The 26,628-nt window shown below is 42.4% G+C and overlaps 2 protein-coding genes and 1 long non-coding RNA gene across 4 annotated transcripts in view; 2 read left to right on the top strand and 1 right to left on the bottom strand.

The window, feature by feature from the left end:
- ehd4 (EH-domain containing 4) overlaps window positions 1-6,896 on the top strand; it is a 33,188-nt gene extending 26,292 nt beyond the window's left edge. Inside the window, exons 7-8 of the mRNA XM_071499085.1 lie at window positions 716-880; window positions 2,493-6,896. Of these exons, the coding sequence (XP_071355186.1) occupies window positions 716-880; window positions 2,493-3,050 (723 nt within the window). The 3' untranslated portion in view covers window positions 3,051-6,896. The remainder of the gene's footprint in view (window positions 1-715; window positions 881-2,492) is intronic.
- Window positions 6,897-10,694: 3,798 nt separating this feature from the next.
- Window positions 10,695-26,628, top strand: part of sptbn5 (spectrin, beta, non-erythrocytic 5) — a 46,313-nt gene continuing 30,379 nt past the window's right edge. For both annotated transcript variants that reach the window (XR_011693657.1, XM_071498269.1), the window contains exons 1-21: window positions 10,695-10,866; window positions 15,024-15,191; window positions 15,539-15,655; window positions 16,309-16,466; window positions 16,547-16,775; window positions 19,987-20,073; window positions 20,235-20,342; window positions 20,562-20,646; window positions 21,603-21,736; window positions 21,819-22,039; window positions 22,324-22,462; window positions 22,580-22,714; window positions 22,817-22,905; window positions 23,005-23,158; window positions 23,712-23,915; window positions 24,047-24,253; window positions 24,386-24,554; window positions 24,824-24,960; window positions 25,749-25,961; window positions 26,224-26,376; window positions 26,472-26,602. Coding sequence is in view for 1 of the 2 variants with exons in the window: in XM_071498269.1 (XP_071354370.1) it covers window positions 10,714-10,866; window positions 15,024-15,191; window positions 15,539-15,655; window positions 16,309-16,466; window positions 16,547-16,775; window positions 19,987-20,073; window positions 20,235-20,342; window positions 20,562-20,646; window positions 21,603-21,736; window positions 21,819-22,039; window positions 22,324-22,462; window positions 22,580-22,714; window positions 22,817-22,905; window positions 23,005-23,158; window positions 23,712-23,915; window positions 24,047-24,253; window positions 24,386-24,554; window positions 24,824-24,960; window positions 25,749-25,961; window positions 26,224-26,376; window positions 26,472-26,602 (3,191 nt within the window). In the remaining variant the exon portion in view is untranslated. The remainder of the gene's footprint in view (window positions 10,867-15,023; window positions 15,192-15,538; window positions 15,656-16,308; window positions 16,467-16,546; window positions 16,776-19,986; window positions 20,074-20,234; window positions 20,343-20,561; window positions 20,647-21,602; window positions 21,737-21,818; window positions 22,040-22,323; window positions 22,463-22,579; window positions 22,715-22,816; window positions 22,906-23,004; window positions 23,159-23,711; window positions 23,916-24,046; window positions 24,254-24,385; window positions 24,555-24,823; window positions 24,961-25,748; window positions 25,962-26,223; window positions 26,377-26,471; window positions 26,603-26,628) is intronic.
- Window positions 10,729-16,329, bottom strand: LOC139632965 (uncharacterized). The gene is made up of 3 exons (XR_011693658.1): window positions 16,162-16,329; window positions 15,010-15,149; window positions 10,729-10,853 (listed from the first exon to the last, which is right to left on the bottom strand). It is a non-coding gene; the product is annotated as an uncharacterized lncRNA (long non-coding RNA).

Consider the following 26,628-nt stretch of genomic DNA (forward strand, 5'->3'; position numbering starts at 1 on the left):
TGGTTTGATGTGATGTTGTGTAAGTGTAATAAGTGATTAAACATAAATATATTACTTTTAACGTTTAAGTGTATAATATAACAATATAATAATATATCATTTTAATTTTTTTAATGTGACATTTCTTCCATCTTTCTGTGTTTACCTAAAACCAGCTGATAACATTAGCCATGATGATTTATTAAGTCGGCTCTAATCTCAACTACCTCTCAGCCAATTTCAGTAAAACCCCCTGGAGATAATCCTGATTCCAGAGGACGGTGACCTTTCACCTCTGCCCTCCCGCTGCGTTTATCTTACCTGTCCTCTGTCTCCGTCTCGGCCTCAGCTGCAGTCTGGACAGTTGTTTTCCTGCCTCAGCTCAATGATTGAGGAAACTGTTGTATAAACAGTTTTGTTGTTGAACGAAGCTCAGCCAAGGTCTCGCTGCAGGGGGGGTGTGTGTGTGTTTTTAACTTTTCCTTCGAGGAACTGTCAAGTTTCTGTCTGACACAATGAGAGGCCTCTGGTGTCGACAGAGTTGTGGCCTGTCTCACTGTTGTTGCTGAACAAATTTTTAAAATATTGATTAATCAGCCAATTGTATCAAAGCTACAGAAAAGAAATGAATTTCAGAAAATGTTGGACTGTTCCTTTAATCATCAACTGATGAAATATAGAATTATGTTGATGCAGGGGGGTCGATAATCTCCTGCTGCTGCTGTCGCCCCCGCAGGTGCACGCTTACATCATCAGTTACCTGAAGAAGGAGATGCCGTCTCTTTTTGGACGGGAGAAGAAGAAGGAGGAGCTGATCATGAGGCTGCCAGAGATCTACACCATCCTGCAGAGAGAGCACCACATCAGCCCCGGAGACTTCCCCAATGTCACCAAGATGCAGGTACAGGAGTCGCATCAGGGCTGCAGGGCTCTGCTCATGAGCGTCATGATTTTCAGGGTTTAGTTTTCTTATTTAGAGCAAATAAAAACTCTTTTTTCAACCACTCTCTGCAGAACATGTGTGACCTCCAAACAGGAAGTGCTGATAGATAATTCAGCTTCCTCTAATGTGGACAAATACAAAAGTCACATGGTGTAAAGCACATACACTTGTCATTTGCTGATACAGCTGAGGGAGGAATTAGGAGCACTTGGTTTGAAGCATTGGGTCTCCCTGCTGAGAAAAGCACTGCAGAGCTGTGGTCACGTGAAAAAGAGTTTGTATCGAGGCCTGAGCAGAGATTTGAAAAAGCTTCGCTGTGCGAGCTGACATCATGTGTCGAGCACAAACAGCCTGAGAACAGTGTGTGATCTGGAGATGAGCAAATCCAGAGGTTTCCTGATGTCAGGGAGACGTTTGAAGGCAGAGACAGGGTGAAAACACACAGTCTGCAGCTGCTCTCAGGCCTGTAGAGAGATGCTACACTGCAGGTGTGTGTGTGCGTGAGTGTGTGTTTGTGTTCCCCAGCGACACTTGTATTTATTGAATTGTTGGTGAGAGAGGATGTTTCGGATTTTTCAGTTCCCTGGTGAGATGTGCACAATAACACACACACACACACACACACACACACACTGTAACACGTGTTGTGTAGTGTTTGTTCCTCCTGCAGAGCCGCACACTGTGTCCACCTGCAGCTCGGAGCCGTGCTCACATCCAGCTGCACCTTCTCTCTGGAAACCTGAACGTTTGACTCTGTGCTCCTCTCGGTGCGATCATGTGTCAGTTCACCTCTGAGCTCATGCTGCTGCGGCCTGACGGAGAGGCCCAGGGGACACTGTCTGCTGCACCCCGTCCTCTTATCAACATGTCCTGTGTGGTTTTTATCTCCCCCTGTCAGTGGTTGGTAGGAACTGCAGGGTCATTGTCACTTCAGGAGTAAGTGACCTCAGTACTGATACCAGATGTGACCAGATGTGACCAGATGTGACTGATCCACATGAATAACCCTCTAAATATTCTCTGTTCTGCTGTGGGCAGCCAGTGTGCAGAAACTGAGCTGCTTCCTGTTTGTGTTTCACAATAAATGCACTTCACGTGAAGGAGGTGGTTGACCTTTACTGTGAAATGAGATGCCACTTCACGCTTCTTGCATTTATAATAATACTAATACTAATAGTAATAATAATGATAATAATGTTGATGATTGATTTGTTATTTCTATAAATATCTGCAAAATAATTAGTAACTTTCTCTTTCTCACTTTCTATCAACATTAATATCATATTGATTTTCTCTGATGATTTCACTTTGATACTTTCACCGTATTAATATAGAACCCGGACCTGCTGTATAATCAGAAACACATGGACATCTGGGACCTTTAAAGACACAAATGTTTCAGTTGGCCTTCATATTGTCTGGCAAAGCAAAAAAATCAATTTTCTGAAATGTTTAATGAAGCTTCTCTTCAGGGACGGATGTTAAATCTGAGAAGAATTACCGTGCAGCTGCAGGAGAGTCCAGGCTTTGGTTTGTGTTGGTTAATTAGTGCATCTGTCTCCCTCTGCAGGACATGCTGCAGCACTACGACTTCAGTAAGTTCCCGTCTCTGAAGATGAAGCTGATCGAGTCGGTGGACAAGATGTTGGCCACAAAGATCGCCGTTCTGATGGCGATGATCCGGGAGGAGGAGTCCAAGCAGCCGCCGGCAATGGTGTCGGGCGGCGCCTTTGAGGGGTCTCAGGACGGGCCCTTCGGTCAGGGCTATGGCGAGGGCATCAGTGCCGGGGCCGACGCCGAGGACTGGATCGTAAGCCGCGACAAGCACCGCTACGACGAGATCTTCTACACACTGATGCCCATCAATGGCAAGATCACCGGGGTCAACGCCAAGAAGGAGATGATGAACTCGCGGCTGCCCAACACCGTGCTGGGGAAGATCTGGAAGCTGGCCGACTGCGACCGGGACGGCATGCTGGACGATGAGGAGTTCGCCCTCGCTCAGCACCTCATCAAGATCAAACTGGAGGGCTACGAGCTGCCCACCGAGCTGCCCGACCACCTCGTGCCCCCGGGCCACCGCAAAGACCCCACCGCAGACACCCTGTACAACCACACCGAGGACTAGAGCCCAGGGGGGCGTGAGCGAGCCACCAAAGAGACTGACTGAGCTGAGAGGAGGTCCAGATGTAAGAAATCACCACAGGTCAACGTTTCTGCTGCTGATGTTCAGACTGACAGGGGAACCAATCAGCACACTGACGGCTACAGAGGGTCAAAGGTCAAAGTTTAGGTGTTTTATACTGAGGAACTTGCGCCATGGTGATCTCCAACATTGCTTATTATGTGTTTAAATAACTGGCCAGCAAACAAAGTAACCAACTAACTAAGAGACTGACTCAAAATAGTCTGCTTTTATTTTAGTAAGAGTTTCTATATTGTGTAATTCAGAAAGCACCAAAGAAGAAAAGTGACTTCCTGTGTAAGGTAGCCTCGTGTTTTACTATTTCTAGTTTAATTTGCTTTTATTGTGAAAGAGGGCAGTGTTTTAAAAAAAAACATATCCTCATATTTAACCCTTTTAACCATTTTCCCACCTTCATATTTGTATATATCTAAATGCCGCAATACGTGGGCAACGTTCAGAGGCAACACTGCTGAGCAACTTCCATCACTGACAATATATCAGTGTCAGTTGCTTGTAGCTGATGTTTAACAGAGCCGCACCGCTGGGTCACATAATGATGTGGAAATCCATGTAAACCGATGGCAGCATTGTTTGGTCGGCCAACCTGTGTGGAGCAATCAGTCAGGTGTCGTCATGGGAACAGTACATCTTCTGATATGACCTTCAGAATAAAAGCAAAAGTGGGTTAGGTGATGCTGAGATGATGTCATTTGTTATTTAAATCCACTGAGCGAAAGCACAGATTGATACTCGTGTCCTTAAACTGCACATAACGAGAGTCAGAGCAGAATATAAATTACATAAGTCCTGTTTGATTATTAATATATCATTAATTAATTAGAGCTGGATGATGTTTTGAGATATAACTTGTTTTTCTGACACTAGTGTTTTCATTCAAACACTATAACATTACATGCTGCTTTTACTCTGAAGGCCAAATAGATTTTCAGACTCTGAGTTTCCTCTGAACTGTGCTTTCTTGTTCTCCACCACATGGCCCCTGATCAGCTGATTCACTCACTGCAAAGTGTCTCACATGGAAGTGAATCAGCTGCAAATACACCAGATTAAATTTTAATGAAACCCATCAACACTCAACCGCAGAGGTAAACACACGGATCAGCTTTCAGTCGGCACATACACTTAAAAATCTATTGAGTAAACGCTGATCAATGTTTAGTTGAGTTTGAAGCTTCTTTGCTCCAGATGTCCGTCAACAGTGAAGCTCACATTGCCTGAGACACTAGTTTGTGCTGACTGATCTGCAGGACGCTCGTCCAGAATGACCCCGAATGACCATATTTTCTCTGCAGCTCTACAGCGACATTTCTCCTGAGCTGAAGGTCAAAAACAGTTCATATATTCATTATTTTTAAATCATTTACTCTCAGAATATCAAAAATAATGAAGTCCATATAAACACTAACACATTTTATATTTTAAAGAAAATGTTTTTGCACAGCAGAGACAGAAAATAAAATTGAATGAATGAATTGTTTGAGCTCTTGAGTTTAGTATTTTAGAATAAAACAGTCATGACAAGTGTTTCTGCAAATAAAACTGTAAAAATGTGACAAAGGTCAGTTTATCTATACTGTAGAACATTTTCACAAACTGTGACCAAAGAGGGAGCTGATGGATTCAAAGAAAAACCCAGGTTTAAAGAATAAATACACAACCATTGTGAGTCCTCACTCATTATTTCCCAAACAGTAAAGGAAGGACAGGACTTAAAAATATTTTGTTTTTAAAAAAAATCTTTTAACAATAGAAGAAATGACACTTATAGGTGATGTAACAGGCACCAGGCTCAGGTTAGAAGAGGTCATGACCCCGGCAGGAAAAACAAAAACCCAAAGTCAAATCTCCACCTCCCGAGTCGTCTTCATGTTCACTTTAAAACTTGTAGCAGGAAGCTGTTACTCACCGTCTCTTCCACGTGACACACAAGTACAGATGTAGTCCCAGACCAGGACGCAAGGTTCAGGGCGTCCTCAGAGGGTCAAAGGTCAGAGCCCGTCCTGTTTGAACAGCAGACAGTTGTTGGTTGTTAACTCGTCCTCGGTGAGCAGGGTGGGGCGGGCGGCGTCCTGAAATGCATCCCAGTCGACAGTTTGTGTCCGCTGGCTTCAGTTTCCTCACATTGTAAACAGCAGCAGAGGAGAGGAGAGCGGTGACCTCTGACCTCTGCCGACTGCTCACCTTCCTCCCTGTAGCAGCCTCCGAAAACAAACAGCAGCTTTTATGTGTTTGTGCCACCAACTTGGTCAGAAACGTTTCCCGCTGAAATGAGTCGATACACGCAGCTAATGCTGCAGCCAGTAAAAGGCTGTGACTGGTCCTTCAGCCAGAAAGTTACATCTTTATTATTACACAGCAGAAATTAAAACAAAAATATCTTCTATCTGCCTCCATCCCGTAGTTTTACATCTCCTCTCTCAGGCTTCTCTCTGGAGCTCTAGTGACAACAGGTCAGTCAGCCAATCAGAGGAGAGGATCTGAGCCTCTCTGATTCTGATGGCTGGTTTTAAGGCTCAGTGTCTGAATACAGGCTGTGTGCATTTCTCTGTGGACTGAGGCTTTGATACTTTCACAGTATTAATATAGAACCTAGACCTGCTTTATAATCACAGACACATGGACATCTACCTTTAGACTGTGTGGAGCTTTAATGTACAACTCTGGTCTCACACTGTTCTCTGTGAAAAGGCCTGATGAGCAGTCAGACCGTCTCCAGCTAAGATGAACAATGACCCACACTGATTATTGACAAAAATACTTTCAGTCTGTATTTTAACAGGACACATTTGAATTTAACAACAGGAATCAAGAGGTTAATAATAAACACAGCACCTGGTCGGAGATTTTCACCTGTGCAGTGTTTCATTAGCATAAAGCAGCTGGAACGATGTACATCAGCTGCTGTAAATCTGCTGCCCACAACGTCTACAGGTGATTTCAGGAGCTGACTGCTCATCTAGTCAAGAGGTTGGTGTGATGAAGGATCGTCAGCAACATTTCAGTTTGTTTCCAACATGTCTAACTTCTTCTTACTGACGTCAGTTTTCCCAGATTTCAGATATTAAAATCCGACCTGATAAAAAACGACCAATCATCCTTTAAACCCATCTCAGACTGCAGAGCTACGTTTGCACATCTCCACAGTGGTGCCTGCTCCTTTCAAAGCCTTCCGATATAAAAATGAGTTATTTTCAGGTTGAGTTTGGTGAAAAATGTTTCCGCCAGCAGTGCCTCCTTGTTCCTGCCTGAGACGTTAACATACATCAGCTCTGTGTGTTTTACAGCTTTGATCTGTCAGTGTTTTAAAAGCCTCTGTTCCTATGACGGGACTGTGGTCGTTCCTGAGGATTCAGCAGCTGGGCGGCTTCTGGTCAGTGCCTTTAATATGCAAACAGAAAGAGTTGAGTTTATTTTTTGTCATTACATTTCATTTTTCCATAAGGAAACATCTGTCTGTCAGCACTCCTCTCCGTCTCTGATTTCAGCTCCATGAACTCCAGGATTTCAGTGAATAAAGTAAAACATTTCATTCTGATCAATTTTTTAATGTTTATTTTCTCTGTGTAAAGTTGCTTCACTCAGTCAGACTGTACGTCCAATGAAAAATCAGACCCACATTTATCTGAATGTAAAAGTTGTCATTTTTGTGAGTTGATGTATTTTGTATTCCTGTTGTGTGGATGTGTTTCCTGATGATGCAGCTCCATCTCTCATCCTGTCAGCAGAGCTGGAGACTAATAAAGTTTATTCAATACGTGTACACAAGGTTGTGGTGCTTTTATTTACATTTTACTTAAGATTCAGTTTTTATACAGACTATAGATGAAGATGGACGCAGCCTCTGTGACGTCACAGAGGTGATAAGGTCTGCATCACTTTAATGTAGCTGCTAAAAGCAAAACCAGACAAATGAGATGTAGCAGATGAAGTAATAAAATCATAGAAGTTCATTTTAAAAAGCTAATTTAAAAAGAAATGATGGTGCAGATTAGTTTAGATGAACTGTGACTTTTTGTTTGTACATTAAAGGGCAAATTCACACAAATGACTCCCAGTTTACACCTACACAGGGACTATTTCTTCAGCAGAAAGTAGTTCAGGTAACAGCTGCCTCCAGGGTTTTCTATGGTCGTTACATAACATCCTGTTTCTCTGTGGAGCTGCAGTCAGGTTGTGTTGGCAGGATGAGAGATGGACGAGTGTCATTAATCTTAATTCAGAAAGGAAACACACACACACACACACACTTAACTCTGCTTTTACTGTATCTCGAACAGTTTCCTCCTCCCGTTTCCTCTGCAGATTCTTTTTGTCCGTGTCCCCTCAGTGAATAATAAATCATGACTACAAGGTTCAGTGTCGTCAGCAGGGAGTGTGTATTTTATTAAACTGTGTCCACACTCATGATTGTGGTGTGTAGGTTTGTTTTTAACATCTGAGCAGAGCTGTGCAGTTTAAAGGGACGTCAGCACGAACTACAACCATTAACTACAACTGACACATGCTTTCAGTTCTTCAGGACCATTTAACAGATCAGCTGCCATATTGTGTGACAAGGACATTGTACGGGACCGTTTTGAAAAATGACCTTGTTGGTGCATTTAAAGAAACTCAGCAATAGTTACATTCGTGTAAGTATTAGGAATTTATCTCTAAATCATAATAAATTGTGACTGCATCCTTCAGAGGTTGCATTTGAAAACTGATTGCATCACAGCAGCACAACCAGGCTGTTCAATGTCAGTGTGTCCTCTTCCCTGGGCAGCAAAGGATCCAAGGTAGATCTTCCATGGCCCAACCTATCCCAAGAGTCATTGTGCACCAGTAATAAAAATAATATGGCAGCAGGCTGGGTGTGGCCCGGATACGGTCGAACATCTTTTTATGAGTTAAGTTCACTGAACCTGAGAAAACAAGTTGAATTAAGTTCAGACAGAAGTTGAATGGACTGTTCAGTCACACTGAGTCACTGTTGCATTTTCACTTAACTTCCAGCTGCAGCTGTTGGAGACATTTTGTACCAGAATCAGTACAAAGGCTGCTCCCAGGGGCTGTGTTCAACTCTCAGTGTGTGTGTGTGTGTGGGGGACTGAATTCAACACAAACTCTCATCATGGTTCATTGTTTATGAAAAGAATCAACCAGGACTTTATTTGTTAAAGACACAGCAGGTTTCCATCATGAGCTGAGGGAACTCTCAGCAGTTCGTTCACTCACCTCGTCATTCGAGTCAAAACACCTGAACTCAGGGTTTTTTCTGAAATCTGAAAACAAGAACTAGAAATGAGCAATGAGCAAAATGTGCACATTTACATGAAGTTAACGAGAAGCTTCCTGTTTCGTGTTTGACAGTGTGCTGACACCGTGTGTTCTTGCTGCAGGAGGTGAAGCTGCGGCGCTGCACCTGTCCAGGTGTGGAGCCAGATTGATCCTGGGAATCTGCTGAACCAAAGCTGGTTTTTCCTGCAGCAAGTGAACTAAACTTTCACCCTAATTAGACAGTGACGGAATAATGGCCAATCTTCCTGTCATTCAGCAAACTGTGAAGGGCGTGTGTTTGTGTGCGTGTGGTTGGTGTGAACTTTCACCCCTGCAGGTTACTGCTGCTGTCAGGTGAGTGAACCTGCTCATGCTGTTAATCCAATGGCTTCAAAGTTCACACACACACACACACACACACACACACACACACACACACGCTGCACATCACATGAAAACGCATTTCTTATGGTGACAGTTGGCGCAGACTCTTCCTCTGTGTTGGATCAGTGATTCCTTCTTCCAACACGTCTTTGGATCCCTCACTCTGTCTGAAAAAATAAGGAGAAGCCTTGAAGGTAAGGCGTAACTGTACTTGTGTGTATTAAGTTTTTGTATTTCTAATATGTGTTGAACCAAACAGTCGTCAGATCTGTGAGTGTGTTTCGGTTCATACATGTTTGTTACTCTGCAGGACTCATTGTGTTAGTCCTGTGTGATTGTGCGTCTCTGTTTCCTGTTAATGGCATAACTGTCATCACTACTGTACAGATATGTATACATGTACTGTATATGTTTGCATTTTTTTTTACTGCATTACATTTATCTGACAGCTTTAGTCACTTTTCTCATTAAGATTTTGCAAACAAAACTTACTGTGACAGAATTTTAATAATTGCCGTAATAAATCTATTTATAAAGTCACTGTGGTTGTCAGTTTGTGGGGCTGACAGTAATTTCTTTATTATTATTATTATTATCATTTTATTTATTATTTAATTATTTGTTTGTTTTTTGTTTGTTTATTTTGTTTTGTGGAAAATCAAGAATAACAGCAAAACACAGCTCAAATAAATACACAAAATAATCTTATATCTTTAAATAATAATAATAACGTTACATCATTCAAATTAGCTTTACCAAAGTATAACGGTAAAATTTTACACATAAGTGATTAACATCTAGTAATATTATATATAACAGTAAATCACTCACAGGGTTTCATTTGAATTTTTCTGCAACACAAATACTTTGATGCTCTAAGAATATTTAACTGTTAATACTTTTCTGCTTTTACTTGAGTAAATACAGCACTTTACTTGTAATGGAGTATTTTCACAGTCGTATTAGTACTTTTACTTCAGTAAATGATCTGAATACTCATGAGCTTTTATAGTTTTTGGACAACAGTGGAACTTTATGGGATAGAATTGATCACAATCGATCAATATCAGTCCTGTTCTGAATTAGCTGATAAGATAAATATATGACATCTCCAGACAAACACTTTCATCCAGGGTCAGTGTCAGGATCAGGGTTTAGAGCTGAGCGTCTGAGGTTTGGTGTCGCTCCAAGAAATCAAAGATCAACAGAGTTATGGGCCTTAAACACACACACACACACACACACACACACACACACATGCACTGACTGGATTATGACAGCTCAGGAATTTTTACAGCAGTTTTGTACCTGACGTGTGACTGCTCCCGTCAGCATAAAGAAAAATAAACTCCTCAATAAATCAGTGCTGCTGAAACATCATAGTGAGCACTTGTGCTAGTTAGCTTGGTTGCTAACCTCATTGAGTCCGTCTGCTTCCTATTAATGAAACTGGCTGCAGTTCAGTTTCAGCTCTGTGAAGCTGAAATAGTTATTACACCTGCCTCGAGAAATAAGGTTTCACTTTAACATGAAATCATCTAGAAAGTCTGGAAACACATACGATGTGATATGTGGTTATATAACATGTACATATAAATACTAAAGATATCAATATGTTGTTGCTAGTACATTTGTGTAAGACTCTTTTTAATAAGTAGAATTTGAGTTAAAGTGGTTTTAACACTGAAGTGCATTAAAATTAATAAAATGCAATCGTGCAGTATTATCTATAAATTCAAGTCTGTGTATCTTCATAGTTCATCCTGCATTTAATAGTTTGGTGTATCTTCATGTCACATATAATTCTATATATGCTCATATTCTGCATAAATAAATGTGCTGTGATTGTGATTTCTTTCTTTTTTCTGTCATGTTTGTATAGGCCACACTTTGGTCTTTGAGGGTTTGTATACCTGAAAAATAAAGCAGGACTTTCACCATGTTTGACACAGTGTGTGCTCTCAGGCCGTCGGTCAGGATGGAGGCAGTGGAGGACGGGGCGGGCCGGGTCCGGGAGCTGCAGGAGCAGAGGATGGCGGTCCAGAAGAAAACCTTCACCAAGTGGATGAACAGTGTTTTCTACAAGAACGGGGTGAGACAGACAAAACTGTTGGGTGTAGTTTAAAGCTACAAGAAAGCTGACAGTGAGAATGACAGAATTAGATTGAAATGAAGTTCTGAAACCACTGGACCCAGTCAGAAATCAACATGGACACAGATGTTAATGTGCGATTTTAATGTCTTCTCTCCAGACAACAGTAGATGAAAGAATCAGATTCCATCCTCTGACGCAGTGTTCATGAGACAGATGGTTCTGTGTTTGTGTTGCTGTAATGATGTCAGTGTTATTTCGTTCTCAGCCACGTTCCTGCCTGATAAGCAGCTATTAACTGCAGTCTGTCTGCTGGTAACACAAATACAAGCGCACATTAATCATCGGTCGGGATAAGTGACTGTTTCTCAGCCTCTACACCTGCTGATCCCAGTTACCCGTTCAGATTTTACATAAAAACATATGATGAGTTTATAAAATACAACATACTGTTGGCTTGTGTCTTAGTAGTCTTAAATTAAAAGTCTTTAATGCAAGTATCAGAACGTCTTCTTTCCATCTCCCATTCATCATCTCATGACCCCTGAGACTGATAAGGTGACCCTTTGGAGGAGCCCGACCTCTAGGTATTTATACACTGTGTAAAGGATGTGAGTACTTCTTCCTCCGCTGAAGAAACGTTGTGGAGTAAAAATATGTGCGTTGTATTTTCTCCGCCTCTGTCTCGTGTCCTGTGGATCAGGTTTAACAGATTCCTCTCGGCCCGTGTAGCTCTGGCATGATTTCATGTGTTTTGCTCTGATAACTGGATGCCAGCTGTTGGCTGAACACCAAGGCCTGCTGCTGATCTTCATTCCCAGAATTCCTCCAGGATTTCTGCAGGAGGGCAGCGGGGAGAGAAAAACCACAGAGCTCTCACTCTGTCGCTGTTTCCAGCCACACATTTATTTTGTATTCTTATCCAGCTCAGAACCAATGGATCTCAGCCCGTCGTGCACTGAGATCATATGTTTGGTAATATTACTGGAAATACAGTCGGTTTATAACGGCAAGATGAGGAGTTTACATGCTGCAGTTACACACATATTCCACATATTGCTTATTCAAATATAATTTGGACTAAATTTGCCTCTTTTTACACAGAAAGCAACATAAATAAATGTATAACTTCCCTATATTATAATAATAATAATAATTATTCGCTATAATTCCCCTTCTCCAAAACGAAGGGGTAACAGACCAAAAGTACGTGTCCACATACTTCTGGCCGCATACACCACACTGCGCTGACGGTGACGTCAGTCTGTGTGTTGCTGTGACGTCTCCCGGCCGCCGGCGGCAGCACCGAGCGCACTGCTGCTGAGCCGAACAGCGCTGAAGAAGAGACCCGGCGCCATGTTTGATGGAGGTCATCCGCCCTCGGTTGAACAAAGTTATGTTCTCTGTCTTCAAATATGTCCATGAAATCCCCTTTTCCCGCCTTATGAGTCGTCAGACAGATTGTCTTTTCACTGGTGAGTCTGTATTTTTATTATAAAACTTCGGAGTTTACCACACTGCAGCCCAGGACCGCGGAGTTTACTATGGCGGTTACTTCGCTTCCCCAACTCTGACTGTAGCTAATTAACATGATTTTCAGACCAAATCCACCTGCTGGTTGCGTCTTTAAAGTTTTTGTCGGGATGGCTGTAAATTTACCCAAAATGATCAAATGTTTTCCTTCGCTGGAACAACTTTTAAATCCAATACTGTGACTGTGAGCGAACACATTTGGCCAAGCTAACTTCAGAAGCTCAGGGTGAGGTATGCTAGCGCAGGTTAGCTTACATGCTACTAACCCAGCTAACCTAGCTACAGGTATAAACACTTCTGGTGATTTATAGTTTTCATAGTGACATTAATGTGCATATAATTAGATAAATAAATAAAAATGAATAGATTTTCCATTTAGTGGTGGGTTTTTATAAAATCCACCAGCTCTTGCTTTAGAGATACCGAGTTTACTTGTTCTCATAATCATCATTTTATGAAAGTATAAAAGTTCTATGCAACAGTACATCAAGTACTTAGAATTAGTAGAGTTGCAACTTTTAGTTGATTAGTTGATAACAAAATTAATCAGTAACTATTGATTTTGATTTTTTGATCATTTTAGTCACTTTTAAGCAATATATAGTGTCTGCTTTGTCATATATGGTGGTAAATTGAACATTTTTGGATTTTAGACTGTGAAACAACATATTTGAAAATGTCACTTTGGTCTGTGGTAAATTATAAAGAATCTTCTTTTGCTACTTTATGACATCCTTATTTCTATGCTGTCTGGGTTAAAGATAGTTTTCTATTCTTGTCATATTTTGTCTCAGATGTGATAAACTCTTGAGTAACAATGTTATCAATGGCAACAGGAAATCAAACTAATATAGTACTATAAAAGTTTTTTTCCTGTTCTATGACTCCACATTTACTGGATAAACACACACTATCAAGAAATAGAGATACTAGAAATCCTACAGCCCAAACTAATTTGTCTGATGGCACAAATCCAAAAATATAATCACAGCCAAATCTCATGGACGTCCATTGAAGGCTTCTTGCTGACAGAGAAACTAACAGGGAGGAAACAAATATAACAACTCCAACACGGAGCATTTCCCAGACTTCAAACATGTCTTTTTGCTTTAACGATTTTAAAAAGGACATGGATTGTCAAGGCTTGTAAATCTTATTACAAAGACTCTTGTATGTTATCTTTGTATCTCTAGATGAAAAGAGAAATTGACAGTAAAATAGTTAAAGTCACCAAGCTGTGCTAGTGGAAAACAAATTACTCATAGGGCTGCAACTAATGATAATTTTTTAAACCGATTAAATAATTCTTGTTTATAAAATGTCAGAAAATAGTGAAACATGCAGGTTATGATTTCCCACATCCCAAAGTGACGTCTTTCAATGTCTGTGTTGTCCAATCCTCAGATGTGAGGCTTTGATGCTTTCTTTGTCAAAAACGACAGTTTTTGTATTTTGGACTTGTGGTTGGACAAAGGGAGACATTTATAGACGTCACAGATGAACTGTTTAACAGGAAAAAAGCAGCAGACCCTCACACTGGATAAGCAGAAGAGGAGGTGGGGGAAGGTGGACTCTAAAAGCCCAGTAGAGGACAGTCTGTAGGCCTTGGTTTCCCCTGCCTCAGGGGAGTGTTGAATTAGAAGACCAGTGTCAGGAGGACTGGAGCCCCTGTGGTCATGGAAGTAAATCCTCAGGCATTGAAGACTTTTAGGAAGACATGTTGGACTTTTTGTCTCTGAGAGGTTCTGATAAAGGAACTGTAAATCCTTTCAGAACAAACACTTGTGAGTCTAAAGTTAGGAGCGACCTGTAGATAACCAGGATATCCTGAACCAGAGTGGACAGTAAAGTTATGTAACACACTTAAGGGGGAAGCAGCACTTGACTCTCAGGATGATTAAAATGTAGTTTGTCTCTTTGCAGTGAACTTCCTGCCAGTCAGAGCTGCACATGTGCTAACACATGTGTAAAGAAAACTTTAAGTTACTCTCATTCCTTCTCTGTATGATTAACTGAGAGTACACAATATGTATTAGTGGAAGAATTACTCTCATCCTTTACTCAAGTAAAAGTACCAGTACATTTAAGCTGCTTGATGTGGACCTAGTCATTATGTGAACTACTGTATAGTACTCAGTCTGGGGGTTGGGCCCCTCCAAGGGGTCACTGGATAAATGAGAGGGGTTGTCAGATGATTCTTGGGAGATTTTGGACTTTGCTCAAACATTTTTTTGTGAATTAATGGATAATTTCACACCTTAGTGAATTCCTTAAACATGTACTTCAGTACAGTGCAAGAGTACTTTTTACAACCTTGATCTTAATTTTGTGGACTTGTGTTGATGTGTTTCGCAGTTGAAGAAAGCATGAAAACACCCACACTAGACCTGAAATGTTTGGTTGATTAATCATGTAGTCGATTGACAGATACATAACCTGCAGAAACTGTGATAATTGATTAATGGTTTAAGTAATTTTTCATGGAAAAATAACAAAAATTCACCGATGTGAAGATTTCCTGCTTTTATTTGTATTATATAATAATAAACTGAAAATATTTGCTTTTCTTACATTTTATAGACCAAACAGTTATGTGACTAACCCCCTTACCTGACCCCCTGCAGGAGAACGTGGAGCTGACAGATGTCTACACGGAGCTGAAGACCGGCGTCGTGCTGATTCGTCTTCTGGAGCTCATCTCCTCAGCGGAGCTGCGTCCGCCCAGCCGCCCCAGACTGAGAGTCCACTGCCTGGAGAACAACAGCATCGCCATCAACTTCCTCAAAACCAAGGTAACTCACCTGTCGTCTTTCTTCAAATTTCTCAAAACTCTCAAAACCTCAGTTGTTCCTTGTGTAGCTGTTCCTCTTTAACTCCATTCCTCTACGATGGTGGACCTAAATTTTAATTAACATTTGCCAAAGTGTAGTGTCTTAGCCAAACCCTAAGTTATCTCACTAAGTCGTGTCTTCTCAACAGCACGCAAAAAGATCATGTGTTTTTTAGTCTGAAACAAGTGAATCTGTCCTTTATTGGTTTCATTGTGCTGCCTCTTGCAGCAGCTCCTTAAACTGTGAAACCAGATGTGAACGGTTTGAGCGGCAGGTTCACACTAAACAATCACCGTCTTCTCTGTCAGATTCGGGTGGATCTGATTGGTCCAGAGAATGTGGTGGATGGGGACCGGACACTGATCCTGGGTCTGCTGTGGATCATCATCCTCAGGTTCCAGATTGGACCAATTAACCTGGACGAGGTACAACAACTACAACCCACAGTCTTTGTAGTTTAGTCGTGAAAATATAAAAAGTTTTATTTCTCGATTCAAAAAATGAATCCTGAGATCTAAACACTGTATTTTTTATTTCATCCCTCCTCCTCCTTTCCTTTCCTCTCTCCTCTTTGTACATTTCTCCTCTCCTTTTCTGTCCCACACATCCCTCATCTGTTTTTCTGTCCTTCACCTCCACCTGTCCTCTATCCCTCTTCTATCACACTTTCCCTCTTTCTTCTCTTACACCTATCTTTTCCTTTTATTCTTTCCTTTCCTTTCCACTTCCCTTCCCTTTGCATTCCTTCTTTTTCTGTCTCTTTCTTTTACGTACATTTTCTCCTCTCCTCTCCTCTCCTCTCCTCTCCTCATCTTTTCTCTCTTTCCTTGTCTTGTCTTTCACCATTGTATTTCTCCTCCCCATCTTCTCACCTCTTCTCTCCCTTGCTCCTCCCTTCCTTTCATTTTCCTCTCCTTCTTTCCTTTCTTACCTCCCCTCTCATCTTGTCTCCTCTCTTCCTTTCCTTCTTCCTTTGTCTTCCTGTATCCATTTTTCCATCTTTTTTGCTTTTTTATCTTCATTCCTTTCTGTGTCTTGTTCTTCTCCTTCTCTTGTCTCCCCCCCTCATCCCCCCCAGGCGGGAGCTGGAGGCAGTTTGGCTCACCGCTCGGCGAAGGAGGCTCTGCTGATCTGGTGTCAGATGAAAACAGCGGGATACAATGGCGTCAACGTGCAGGACTTCTCTTCCAGCTGGAGGGACGGACTTGCCTTCAATGCCCTCATCCACGCCCACCGGTACAAACACACACACACATACACTTGTATTTCTGTCATCCATCAGTCTCCTCCAACCTCTGTACCTATATTCATCCCAGGCCTGACCTTTTCGACTATCGCCGTCTCCATGGTGATGACCCCCACCGAAACCTGGAGCACGCCTTCTCTCTGGCTGAGCGGGAGTTCGGGATCATGCAGCTGCTGGAGGTGGAGGACATGGTGGTGCCTCATCCGGACGAGAAGTCCATCATGACCTACGTGTCCCTGTACTACCACTACTTCTCCAAGATGAAGCAGGGACAGACTTTCCAGAAGAGACTCAATAAGGTCTGAGCCAGCACCACCAGGGGGCAGCACTAACCCGCTGTCCTGTAGCACAGCATCAGTACTGTTACCACGATTAATCCTTTAGTTTTCAACAGAAATTGAATGTCGTGAAGTGTGGTTTAACATCTGCGGTCAGAATATCTGACGTGTGTGTTGCTGCTTTGTTGTGCATTGATCTGTGTAAACTATAGACTGTGCGCGCAGTGTGGGGGGAGCACGTTACTATCAATCTCACTTTATTTGTATGTAACTTTTCATACAGGTTCGTGCAGACAGGGCTCTTCTATTAACATAACTATACTCATATTTAAGAGTCATCACGTGCTAGCGAACATACAACCCAGAGCTGACTGATTCCTCCAGGTTCAGGTTATGGGCTGAGAACTTTCTGTGGTGGAAAAGAGCTGATCATGTGAAGATCTCTATTCAGCCTCTGAGAAACTGTGAGGATTATTCAGAATTAATTAAGAAAATAATTGGCAGATTGAATAATGAAAAAATGATCCTCAGTTTTACAAAGACAGTCTGCACTCTCAGATCTAAACTTATACTTTGTCCTCCTGGAGATAGAACACACGTGCACAGGTCCTTATGGTCTCTGTCCAAACTGTGGACTCCCCCGCCCTCTGCAGGCTGCTCTTGGTACTGCAGCAGCAGTCTGTGTTAAAACACACATGAAGAAGAGACTCCTCTCTGACCACTGTCTGACTGTTGTCTACCTGTTGTAAACACTCCTCTAATCCATCAGGTCCTGCCCCCTGGCTGTCAATCAGTGTGGATTACTGCTGGATTAGATTCAGGACTAATGGTGTTTGGGGGGGGGGGGGGGTGCAAGAGCTGCAGAGCTACAACACACAGAGTTCACAACAATCCACTGGGGGACTTTAATTGTAACACACTGTCTAGAGTTGAAATAACTGTTTTTAACTGATTATAACAAAACTATTTTATGGCGTAGTTATTATACAAACTATTTTCCATCTTTATCATTAATAATTACAGTAATAATAGAAGTGATGTTTCATGTTAGTTGCTGAGGTGACTGTGCAGCCTGTTGTTGTTCTTTCTACACTGTGTAGCTCCCTGTAGGCGGGGCCGCAGACGCTAAGCTAATCAGATCAGGACATACACAGACGCTGCTGGAGGCAGCATCAGGGATATGAGCAGTCAGTCAGAGACACTTCAAAACCACACCTTTACTGCCCCAGGAGAGGAGAGGAGACGGGGGTGGAGGGTCGGAGCTGGACGTGAGACTTTAGCCTCAGGGTTTAAGATGTGCTCAGCTCCTGTTGCAGAACAGAACAAGCAAAGCTTTAACTCTGGATTTAACTCTGGTTGATTTGTGTTTTTGGGCGTTGTCGGTTGCTGGGTTGGTAAAGATGCATGTTTGATCTGAGAACAGTAGCTGCAGAGGGGAAAGTGAGTCAAATTCACTTTCATTTACAGGTTTGGATGATGTGATGAGATTTTTGCTTTTTATTTATGCTGAGGGAGTCGATCTCTTTATTATCTCTGGTGGTAAAGTTGGATTTTTTTTACCTTTGCACTCACATAACTCAATTATGTCATTATTTAATTGTCTAACAAACATTGCCATCTATAGTTAGTTACTCTGTTGAGGTTCACCTTGGAAGCAGCAGTTAGAAAGTCTATTTAAGTTTTATTTAGTAGCTCTTCTCTACTGACAAAGGGCATTGATTATTGATTTATCTATTCACTGACCTTCTGATGTTGAGTTGTGATGGTTGGAACTCAAGCAATGTTTGCTGTTTATGTTTATATGCCAGGCAAACCAGGTACATCCAGGTCCAGTGATTTACCTGGGGTCACATAATGATGGTTTATTTGCACCTTGTAGGTTCAGGTGTATCAGGTATGAGGGAGATGTCAAGCAGCTTACACATCAGGATAAAATGGTGTGTCCTGGTTTGTAAAGATTCCACCAAAGGCTCTCCAGGTCCTTGGAGGTAAAAGGTGCGCTGTGTAGCTGGCAGGTGTGGTCAGGGTGTCTAAAAGCATCTCCAGCAGGTGTGCACTATATAACAGGTGTGTTCCAGGTGTGTTAGCAGAAAGGATTTATAGGCTGAGAGTGGAGGCACTAGGTGTGGTGCAGAAGCAGAAGCATCTTACACCAGCAGTGACAGAGGTTTCAACAAAGACTTTACAGGCTGAAATCAGAGGTCTTAGTTGTACCTGGTGTGTTTCAGGTGTGGTCAAGGTATTCAAGTGCATCATCTGCACCAGGTGTGTGCAGGTCCCTTCCTGTCCTTTCCATTTTGATTTTTCCACAAAGACTTTTTTGGTTGAAGTAGGAGTTTATTGGTACATCAGGTGATTTTCAGTTGTGGCGTAGGGTTGTTAGTGGTAACAGATGTGTCAGGTGTGTTTTAGGTCCAGTCTAGGTCTCGTGAAGCCTGTATATAGGTATGTGCAGGTTTCAGGTCCCAGATATGTTAGGGTTTCAACAATAACTCTTCAGGCATAAATTTGAAGGACCAGGTGTGATCCAGGTATCCTAGTTTCCCTCATTTTATAATTAAAGAAATGTCTGTGTCGAACGCTGTAGACACGAGGTGTAGCTGGGCCTCATGAGGTAATACTACGTGCCCCAGGTGTGTAGAAGCTTCTCTTATAGCCAGCAGGGTTTAGTTGTGTTTGCACAGAGTTAACAATATGTCAGTGGGGGGACGTCTCAGTGGTCAGTGGGTGAAGAGGGAGTACAGGAGAGAATCCCCCACCACATCCCACCACAAGGTTTGTTCTGTCCCTGAGCTTCCTGTCCTGTTGTTTAGAGCTGGACTTTACTACTGGGCCTGTAGTTACCTGTAGTTTCTCTACCTTTGGGTCGGGAGGTAAAATAATATTCAGTAGTTTTCCTTCTAAATTATTAAAATGAAACAAATGATACCATTTGAGGAGTGAAAACACTTTTTGACTGAACTCCTCCTGAGAGTTACAAGCAAATAAAGGTTGGTGACCACCTAAAGTAATAAGGTATCAGTGAAGATGAAGCCATCCTGCAGGTCACATGTAGTGTTGTGTGCTTTTAGGCTGATCAGGAACTTTGGCTCTGTTTTTAAGAGGAATTGCTCATGAATATTTACATTATGTTTTTCTTCAATCATTGGAAGCTAAACTTCTGTTTTATCCAGGGAATAGTTTATGTTAAGCTGCATCAGTTTGAGTGACGCAGGACTTTGTGTCTCCTCAGATTGTTGGGATGCTGATGGAACTGGACGATATGAAAGTCCAGTATGAGAGACTGGTCTCAGATCTGCTGCACTGGATCAAAACCAAGGTAACACAACCACCACCAACAAAAAAACACAAGTGATATCAGAGCTGACTCAGACTTTACTGCAGCAAGTTAAAAACCAAGCACTTACTTCATCGCTGGTCACAGTGAAGTGAAGCGTGGCGGCTGTGATGATGATCTCATTGGTTACTGTCTGACTGAAGGTGGTGCAGCTGAATGACAGAAGATTCCCAAACTCTGTGAGGGAGATGCAGACACTAATGGCGGCTTTCAAGACCTACAGAACTGTGGAGAAACCTCCTAAATACCAGGTGAGACTCAAACCTCTCACACCTGCTCCGGCCTCTCGTTCCGAATATGAAAAACAACTTCTCACCAGCAGACTGACTGGACACATGTTCAGCACACAAAAAAAGTCCCGTCTTTAATGGACCAAACACAAAAACCTCAAACTGAAAATGAGAATGAAACCTCCACAGACTTGTTGCTGGTTGATGTGTGACTGTCTCTCTGTGTCTCTCTCTCTTTAGGAGCGTGGGGCGATTGAAGCTCATTTGTTCAGTCTGAAGACTCAGATGGCCGCCAACAACCAGTGGGTTTATAATCCTCCAGAGGGTACGTGACACAGTCTGAGGACTGTGACTCTCTGCGCGTGTATGGCTGCGGGTCCATGACTTGTTTTTTCTCTGCTGGGCTGAGGAAAGATCTGACTGACTCCTAAAACTCATTATAAACTGTCAAAACATCAGAACTGGAGTTGCGACAATTAGCCATTTAATCGTTTAATCGACAGAAAATTAATCAGCAACTATTTTGATAATCAAATAATCATTTTAGTGACTTTTTAAGCAAAATTAGTAAATATAGTTTGCGTCATCCTCACATCTGAAATGTGAGGATTTGATACTTTTCTTTGTCAAGATACTAAAATGAACATTGTTGACAAAACCAGACATTTGAAGGTGTTGTCTTTGTTTTAACTATTTACTATTGTTTTATAAAAAAACAGGTCATTGATGATGAAAAAAAAGATTAGTTGCAGCTCAACATCACAACACAAAGAACATGAATGCACATTAATATTCACCTCAAATACATAATAAACTAAAGCACAGAGGTCAGAATTAGCTGTGGAAGGCTGGAAAGATTTTCCACATTCACAACAACATTATTTTGTGATGACAGGAAACCAGAATGTGATGTGATGTCTTTGTTCTTTTCTAATAAGCTATGTTCTACATCATCCTTTTTTACTCGCCTCTACAAAATAAAAGAGCTCCTCGTGTTTTATGTCACTGTTTACATTTATGTTAAATATCGTATGAAAACGCTCAAACTGATCTTTAAACCAAATTAGATGATTAAGATCATTAAACAAGTCGTCAAATATCAAGATCCAAAACTCACAGTTTGTACCAAAAACATCTGAAACTCACTTCAGTGTCGTGATTCAGTCAAACCTGAACAAACACACATGATGACACCACTGCAGATAACTGGAAGCTCGTGAGCTGTGTGTTGGAGAACCCTGTTCTACGTCATGTAACGCTGCCTTTGTTTTGTGTGTGAAGGTAAAACCCTGAGTGACATAGAGAAGAGTTGGGTTTTGCTGGAGAGAGCTGAACACGAGCGAGAGCGAGCCCTGCAGGAGGCGCTGCTTCGCCTGGAGAACCTGGAGCAGCTCGCCCAGAAGTTTGGGAGGAAGGTAAACACACCTGTCCCAAACAAGAGGCGGTGCCTGAGTGTAGGATAGATGGATGTTATATCTGTTTGTTCTGGTTTCTCAGGCAGCTCTGAGGGAGGGGTATCTGGAGGACACAATGCGTCTGATACGGAGGCAGGACGTCCGAGGTCTGTCCACCCTGAAGGATGCCCAGGCAGTGGGCCGGCGTCTGGAGGCGCTCGCCACCGACGCTATGGCCAGGGAGCCGAGGTTTAGCGCCCTAAGAGACATGGCCAAGACCATTGAGAGAGGAAACTACCACAGCAAGGAGCACATCATCAGGCGGTGAGGGTTACATTTTAATCAGCTGATTTCTGACCGCAGGACTTTCAGCTTCATGACGTGAAATTCTGATTCCTACAATCAAAACTCATGAACACAGACATGTAGAAGTAATGTTCAGCACATTTAGAAGATCATGTTCATGTCAAACTAATCTGTGGAAACAAATATCCATTTGTTTATCAATCTGCAGCTGCTTAATTGATCTATTTTGATCAATTATTGAAATTCATTTTAAGATAGAATTATTTGTATATGTAGTATATGTGTGTGTTTGTGTATCATAGGGAGGAGAGCATCAGTCATCGATGGAAGGAGCTGCTGCACCAGCTTCAGGAGCAGAGGGGGCTGCTGGGAAATGTAGTTGAAACTCTCAGTATCCTCAGAGACATTGAACTCGTCTCCCAGGAGCTGAAAGAACTCCAGGTTTGTTAAGGAAGAGACCAGTTGTACAGCTGATCATTTCGTGTAAGATCAAAGCTGTTCCTTCCTCTCTCCCTCTCTTCCATCTCACTGTCCTCACTCCTCCCTCTTTGTCCTCAGTCCCAGGCCAGTTCCTCTGAACTGGGGAAGCAGCTGGCGGAGGTGGAGTCTCTCCTTCAGAAGCAGGATCTCCTGGAGGCTCAGATCTCAGCTCACGGTGAAACCATCACCGCCATCAGCAGCACGGCTCTCAGGGTACGACACTGATTATTGCCCCATGTCTGGTATCGATGTCAGGTGACGCTTTAGAAGGCGGTCACGGGCGAGAGTCAGCTCACCTCTGTGTCTCTCTTTCAGGGAAAAGTGAGAGACGGTCAGCAGATTCAGAGCAGAGTGAGAGCTCTCGACACTCAGTACAAGTCCCTGGTGTCACTCAGCAGCAGCAGGTTTTCTCCTGTTTTCACCTTTTAATAGTGAAGATCATTTACTAAACAACGGATCTGAATACAGAGTATATAACTCTCCTCTCCTCTCCGTCCTCTCAGGAGGAAACAGTTGGAGGCTCAGTTGAGACTGTTTGAATTCTTCTATGACTGTGAGGAGTTGGAGGCCTGGCTCTATGAACGCTTGTTGAGGCTGCAGACGGCCGGACTCGGACGAGACCTGAACCACATCGAGCTGGCTCAACACAAACACAAGGTGAGACGCACAAGCTAAGCTAAGATAAAGTGACTTAATTTAACAAATGATAAGTAATGATTTTATTATATAGTATGGTAATTGAGGTAATTTTGCCATGTGATATACTACTACTCTGTCTTTTTCCAATACTAAAAAAACACAAACTGATGGAGTAAATATGCTGATTACATCCTCTTAGTAATTAAGAATTTATGATTTAAGTCGAAGCATTTGTGCACTTAGGTTGTGCCCTGCAGATAACTCCATGTACACACTCCCTTCTGTCACATGGAGGGAAACGGTTAGTTTTTTGTGAAAAGATGTCAAAGATAACACAACAATGTACAGCTGTAGTAGATCCACTCACAGCATCTCAGTTCAGATCAAAATAAAGCTGCTTTAAATCCAAGTGGTCATAGTGAGGGTCTAAAGCTTTCAAATTAGAAATGTAAATGACCTGAGTTACTTACCAATACATTTATTTACAAATACATATAAAATTGCTTTACCAAAGTAAAAGTCCTTTGCTATAAGGATAATCAACTTGATAAATGAATTTGATCTCCGTCAGGTGCTGGAGGCGGAGATCCAGGCTCAGGAATCTCTGTACCAGGGAGTTCTGGGTCGAGGTCAGGATCAGCTGTCCAAACAGAGTCAGGTCAACCAGCAAGCCGTCCAGAAGTGGATCAGGACTTTAAAGAAGCAGTGGAGCCACCTGACCGACGAGGTGACGGGACGCCGCAACCGACTGCAGGCTGCTGCCACCATCAAACAGGTAACCAAGGAAACGCTTTTAAAAAGGTGCAAAAGAGAAACAAAACAGGGATTCATGACTGTGGAAACCTGGGGACTGGGTCCAGGTTTCCTAAGACCTCCATAGTTAAAGACAGATGTTCCTCTGTGCAGTACTTTGCAGATGTGGCAGAGGCCAACTCCTGGTTGAGTGACAGGAAACCGCTACTGACCAGCGAGGACCACGGGAAGGATGAGTCGAGCACAGCGGCGCTGCTGCAGCGCCACCTGCGGTTGGAGAAGGAGATGCTGGCCTATGGCTCAGAGATAAAGAGGCTGTCAGAGCAGGCGAAGAGCGCAGCACAGCTAACAGCTCTGACTGTGAGTGCAAATCACATCTCCGTGTCTGTGTAGCTGTGAGGGTGTACGTGATGTAAATTTTGTCATCTCGCAACATCTAAAGGCAAAAAAACAAAACAAAAAACAGTTCTGACACTCAGTTTACTTGTTTAGGCGGACTCTCAGCAGAGTAAAATGATCCAATACAGTGACTCATCTGAAGAGGAGGAGGAGCCAGGATCAGCGACATCGTCACCTAGCACGAAGGATGGGAGGGGCTCTGTGAGGTACCCCCCTGAGAGAGAGGAGAGCAAGGCCAAGGTCCGCTTCAGATACAGCAAAGGTACTGCAAGTCTGATCTGTGTCACTGTTATACAGCAGGGCATGATGGGAAATGACACAAACAGTAACTGCTGACTGGTAATTTGGGGAATCTGCAGTAGGTTGGGTCTTCTTTACATAAAAGAATAATAGATGCTTCTGTGTGTTGTTATTGTTGCTGGACTCCCAGGGCCAGAGAGTCATTACACATTTCATGAAGGAAAAGAGCAGCTAACCTGTTGGAGAATCTTGTTTGTAAATTATATTAACTGATTATTTTCTTGTGTTCAGGCCAGTTTCTATGGGATCGTAATGAGATCGTAACCATCGTCAGCACCGAGCCGGATGAAGACCGAGTTGTGGCCAGAGACGGCCAAGGAAACCAGCAGCTCATCCCCAAAACCTACCTGACCCTGCTCCCAGCCACCGTATGATCAGTAATCAGTAGCCTTTAAATCAGATCAATAGACTATTTCTAAAGCAGTGTTTTAAAGAACATCCTGTCACGATCAACTACCTCAGATAAATAATAATCTAACCTTCAGTGTAAGATAAATGGGTAATTAATTCAAACTTATTAAACGTTACTTGTGAAGTTTTTCAAGGTTTGATGTTAGGCCCATTATTGTTTTAATTTTGTACATAAATGATATATGTAAGGCTTCCAAAACACTAAGATGATTTTATTTGCAGGCGATATAAATGCATTTTGTTGTGGTAAGAATTTCAAACAGGGTTTTGATACTGTGGATTCTGGAAAAGATATTCATCAGCTTGGTAATTGTGAAACAAATTTGCAAGTGATGCTGAATTTGACAACGTAAAATAAAATTTTTAGTGATGAATAATAGGCAAGTCTCAGTCTGTCACAGTACTATGTAAGTGAGTAAATTATACTCCCTTACATTAGTTACAGGGTGGAAGAATCAGGAATTACATTAAAAACAAATTAAATCCAATTTTCATACTTCAAATGAGCCAAAAGAGTTGTAAACAAAACTACAAAATCAATGAAGCCACTGTCTAGATTATATTTTATACTCTAATATTAAATGAAAGGGATTCAAATTCAGAAATGTATTAGATTTTCAAACTAAGGCCATAAACCAAGTACTACCTAATCCAAAGGTTGTTTAAAATGAAAGGCAACCAACCAGATAGTGTATATTTCAATTTAATCAACTGATCTTCCTCCCTTCTTCTTCATCCTATTCAGACTGCTCCCCCGACGCCGCCTGTCTCCACCAATGGCGTGGCAGAAAGCCCAACCGGGAAGCTGAGTCGTCGAAGGCGAAGCCGCTCAATGCGTCGCAGCACGACTGAGATTCAAACAACAATGCTGCCGGATCCACAGTACCAGAGAGACACTGTGGAGAGCACTCAAACCGCACTGGACCAGGACTACCACTCCCTGTACAACCTGGTCAAGGTGAGAGAGAGGCAGCATGGGAAATATGGTCTCATAATAATGGAGTTCAGCTGAATGTTGATGTAGATCATGTAGTTTGTTGGAAAAAAGGGCCGCAACAAATACAAGGTTATAAGGTCCCTGTGTGTTGTTGAAAGTCTGATGGAAAATGCTGTTAATATCAAGTAAAAGGCCATCGATGAAGGCGACAGGAATCACAACTGGAAGAAAAACTTGAGAAAAAACGACTCCTCTCAGATTTGCTGTTGTTTTGTGTTTTCAGTCAAAGACGAGAATTCTGGAGGAGATGCTGCGTCTGCATCGGTTCTATAGCAGCTGCCAGGAGTTTGAGTCGTGGATGGAGGATAAGGAGAACATCCTGAACACCTTCAGCACCGACGCCGACAACCTGGGAGTGGTGCAGGCCAAATACGAGGTGAAGGCTTAACCCAAGGCTTTACGCATTAGCACATAGAAATGGTTGGTGTAGAAACAGATTTAGCCCATATTTATGTTGACTTTCTCTTTTAGAACTTCCTGACTGAGTTGGCAAGTGGGCGTGGCCGATTGGATGACATCATCAAAATGGCAGAGGAGCTGGTGAAGAGTCGGCACAGTAAGCAGAGAGAGATTCAGTCCAGGCAGAGGATGATTTCCAACAGGTAGAAACCATCAAGATCAACCAGGA

This window comes from Trachinotus anak, unplaced genomic scaffold, assembly GCF_046630095.1.
Source record: "Trachinotus anak isolate AG129_WGS33_773 ecotype Australia unplaced genomic scaffold, CSIRO_AGI_Tana_v1 ptg000015l, whole genome shotgun sequence".
Taxonomy (NCBI): domain Eukaryota; kingdom Metazoa; phylum Chordata; class Actinopteri; order Carangiformes; family Carangidae; genus Trachinotus; species Trachinotus anak.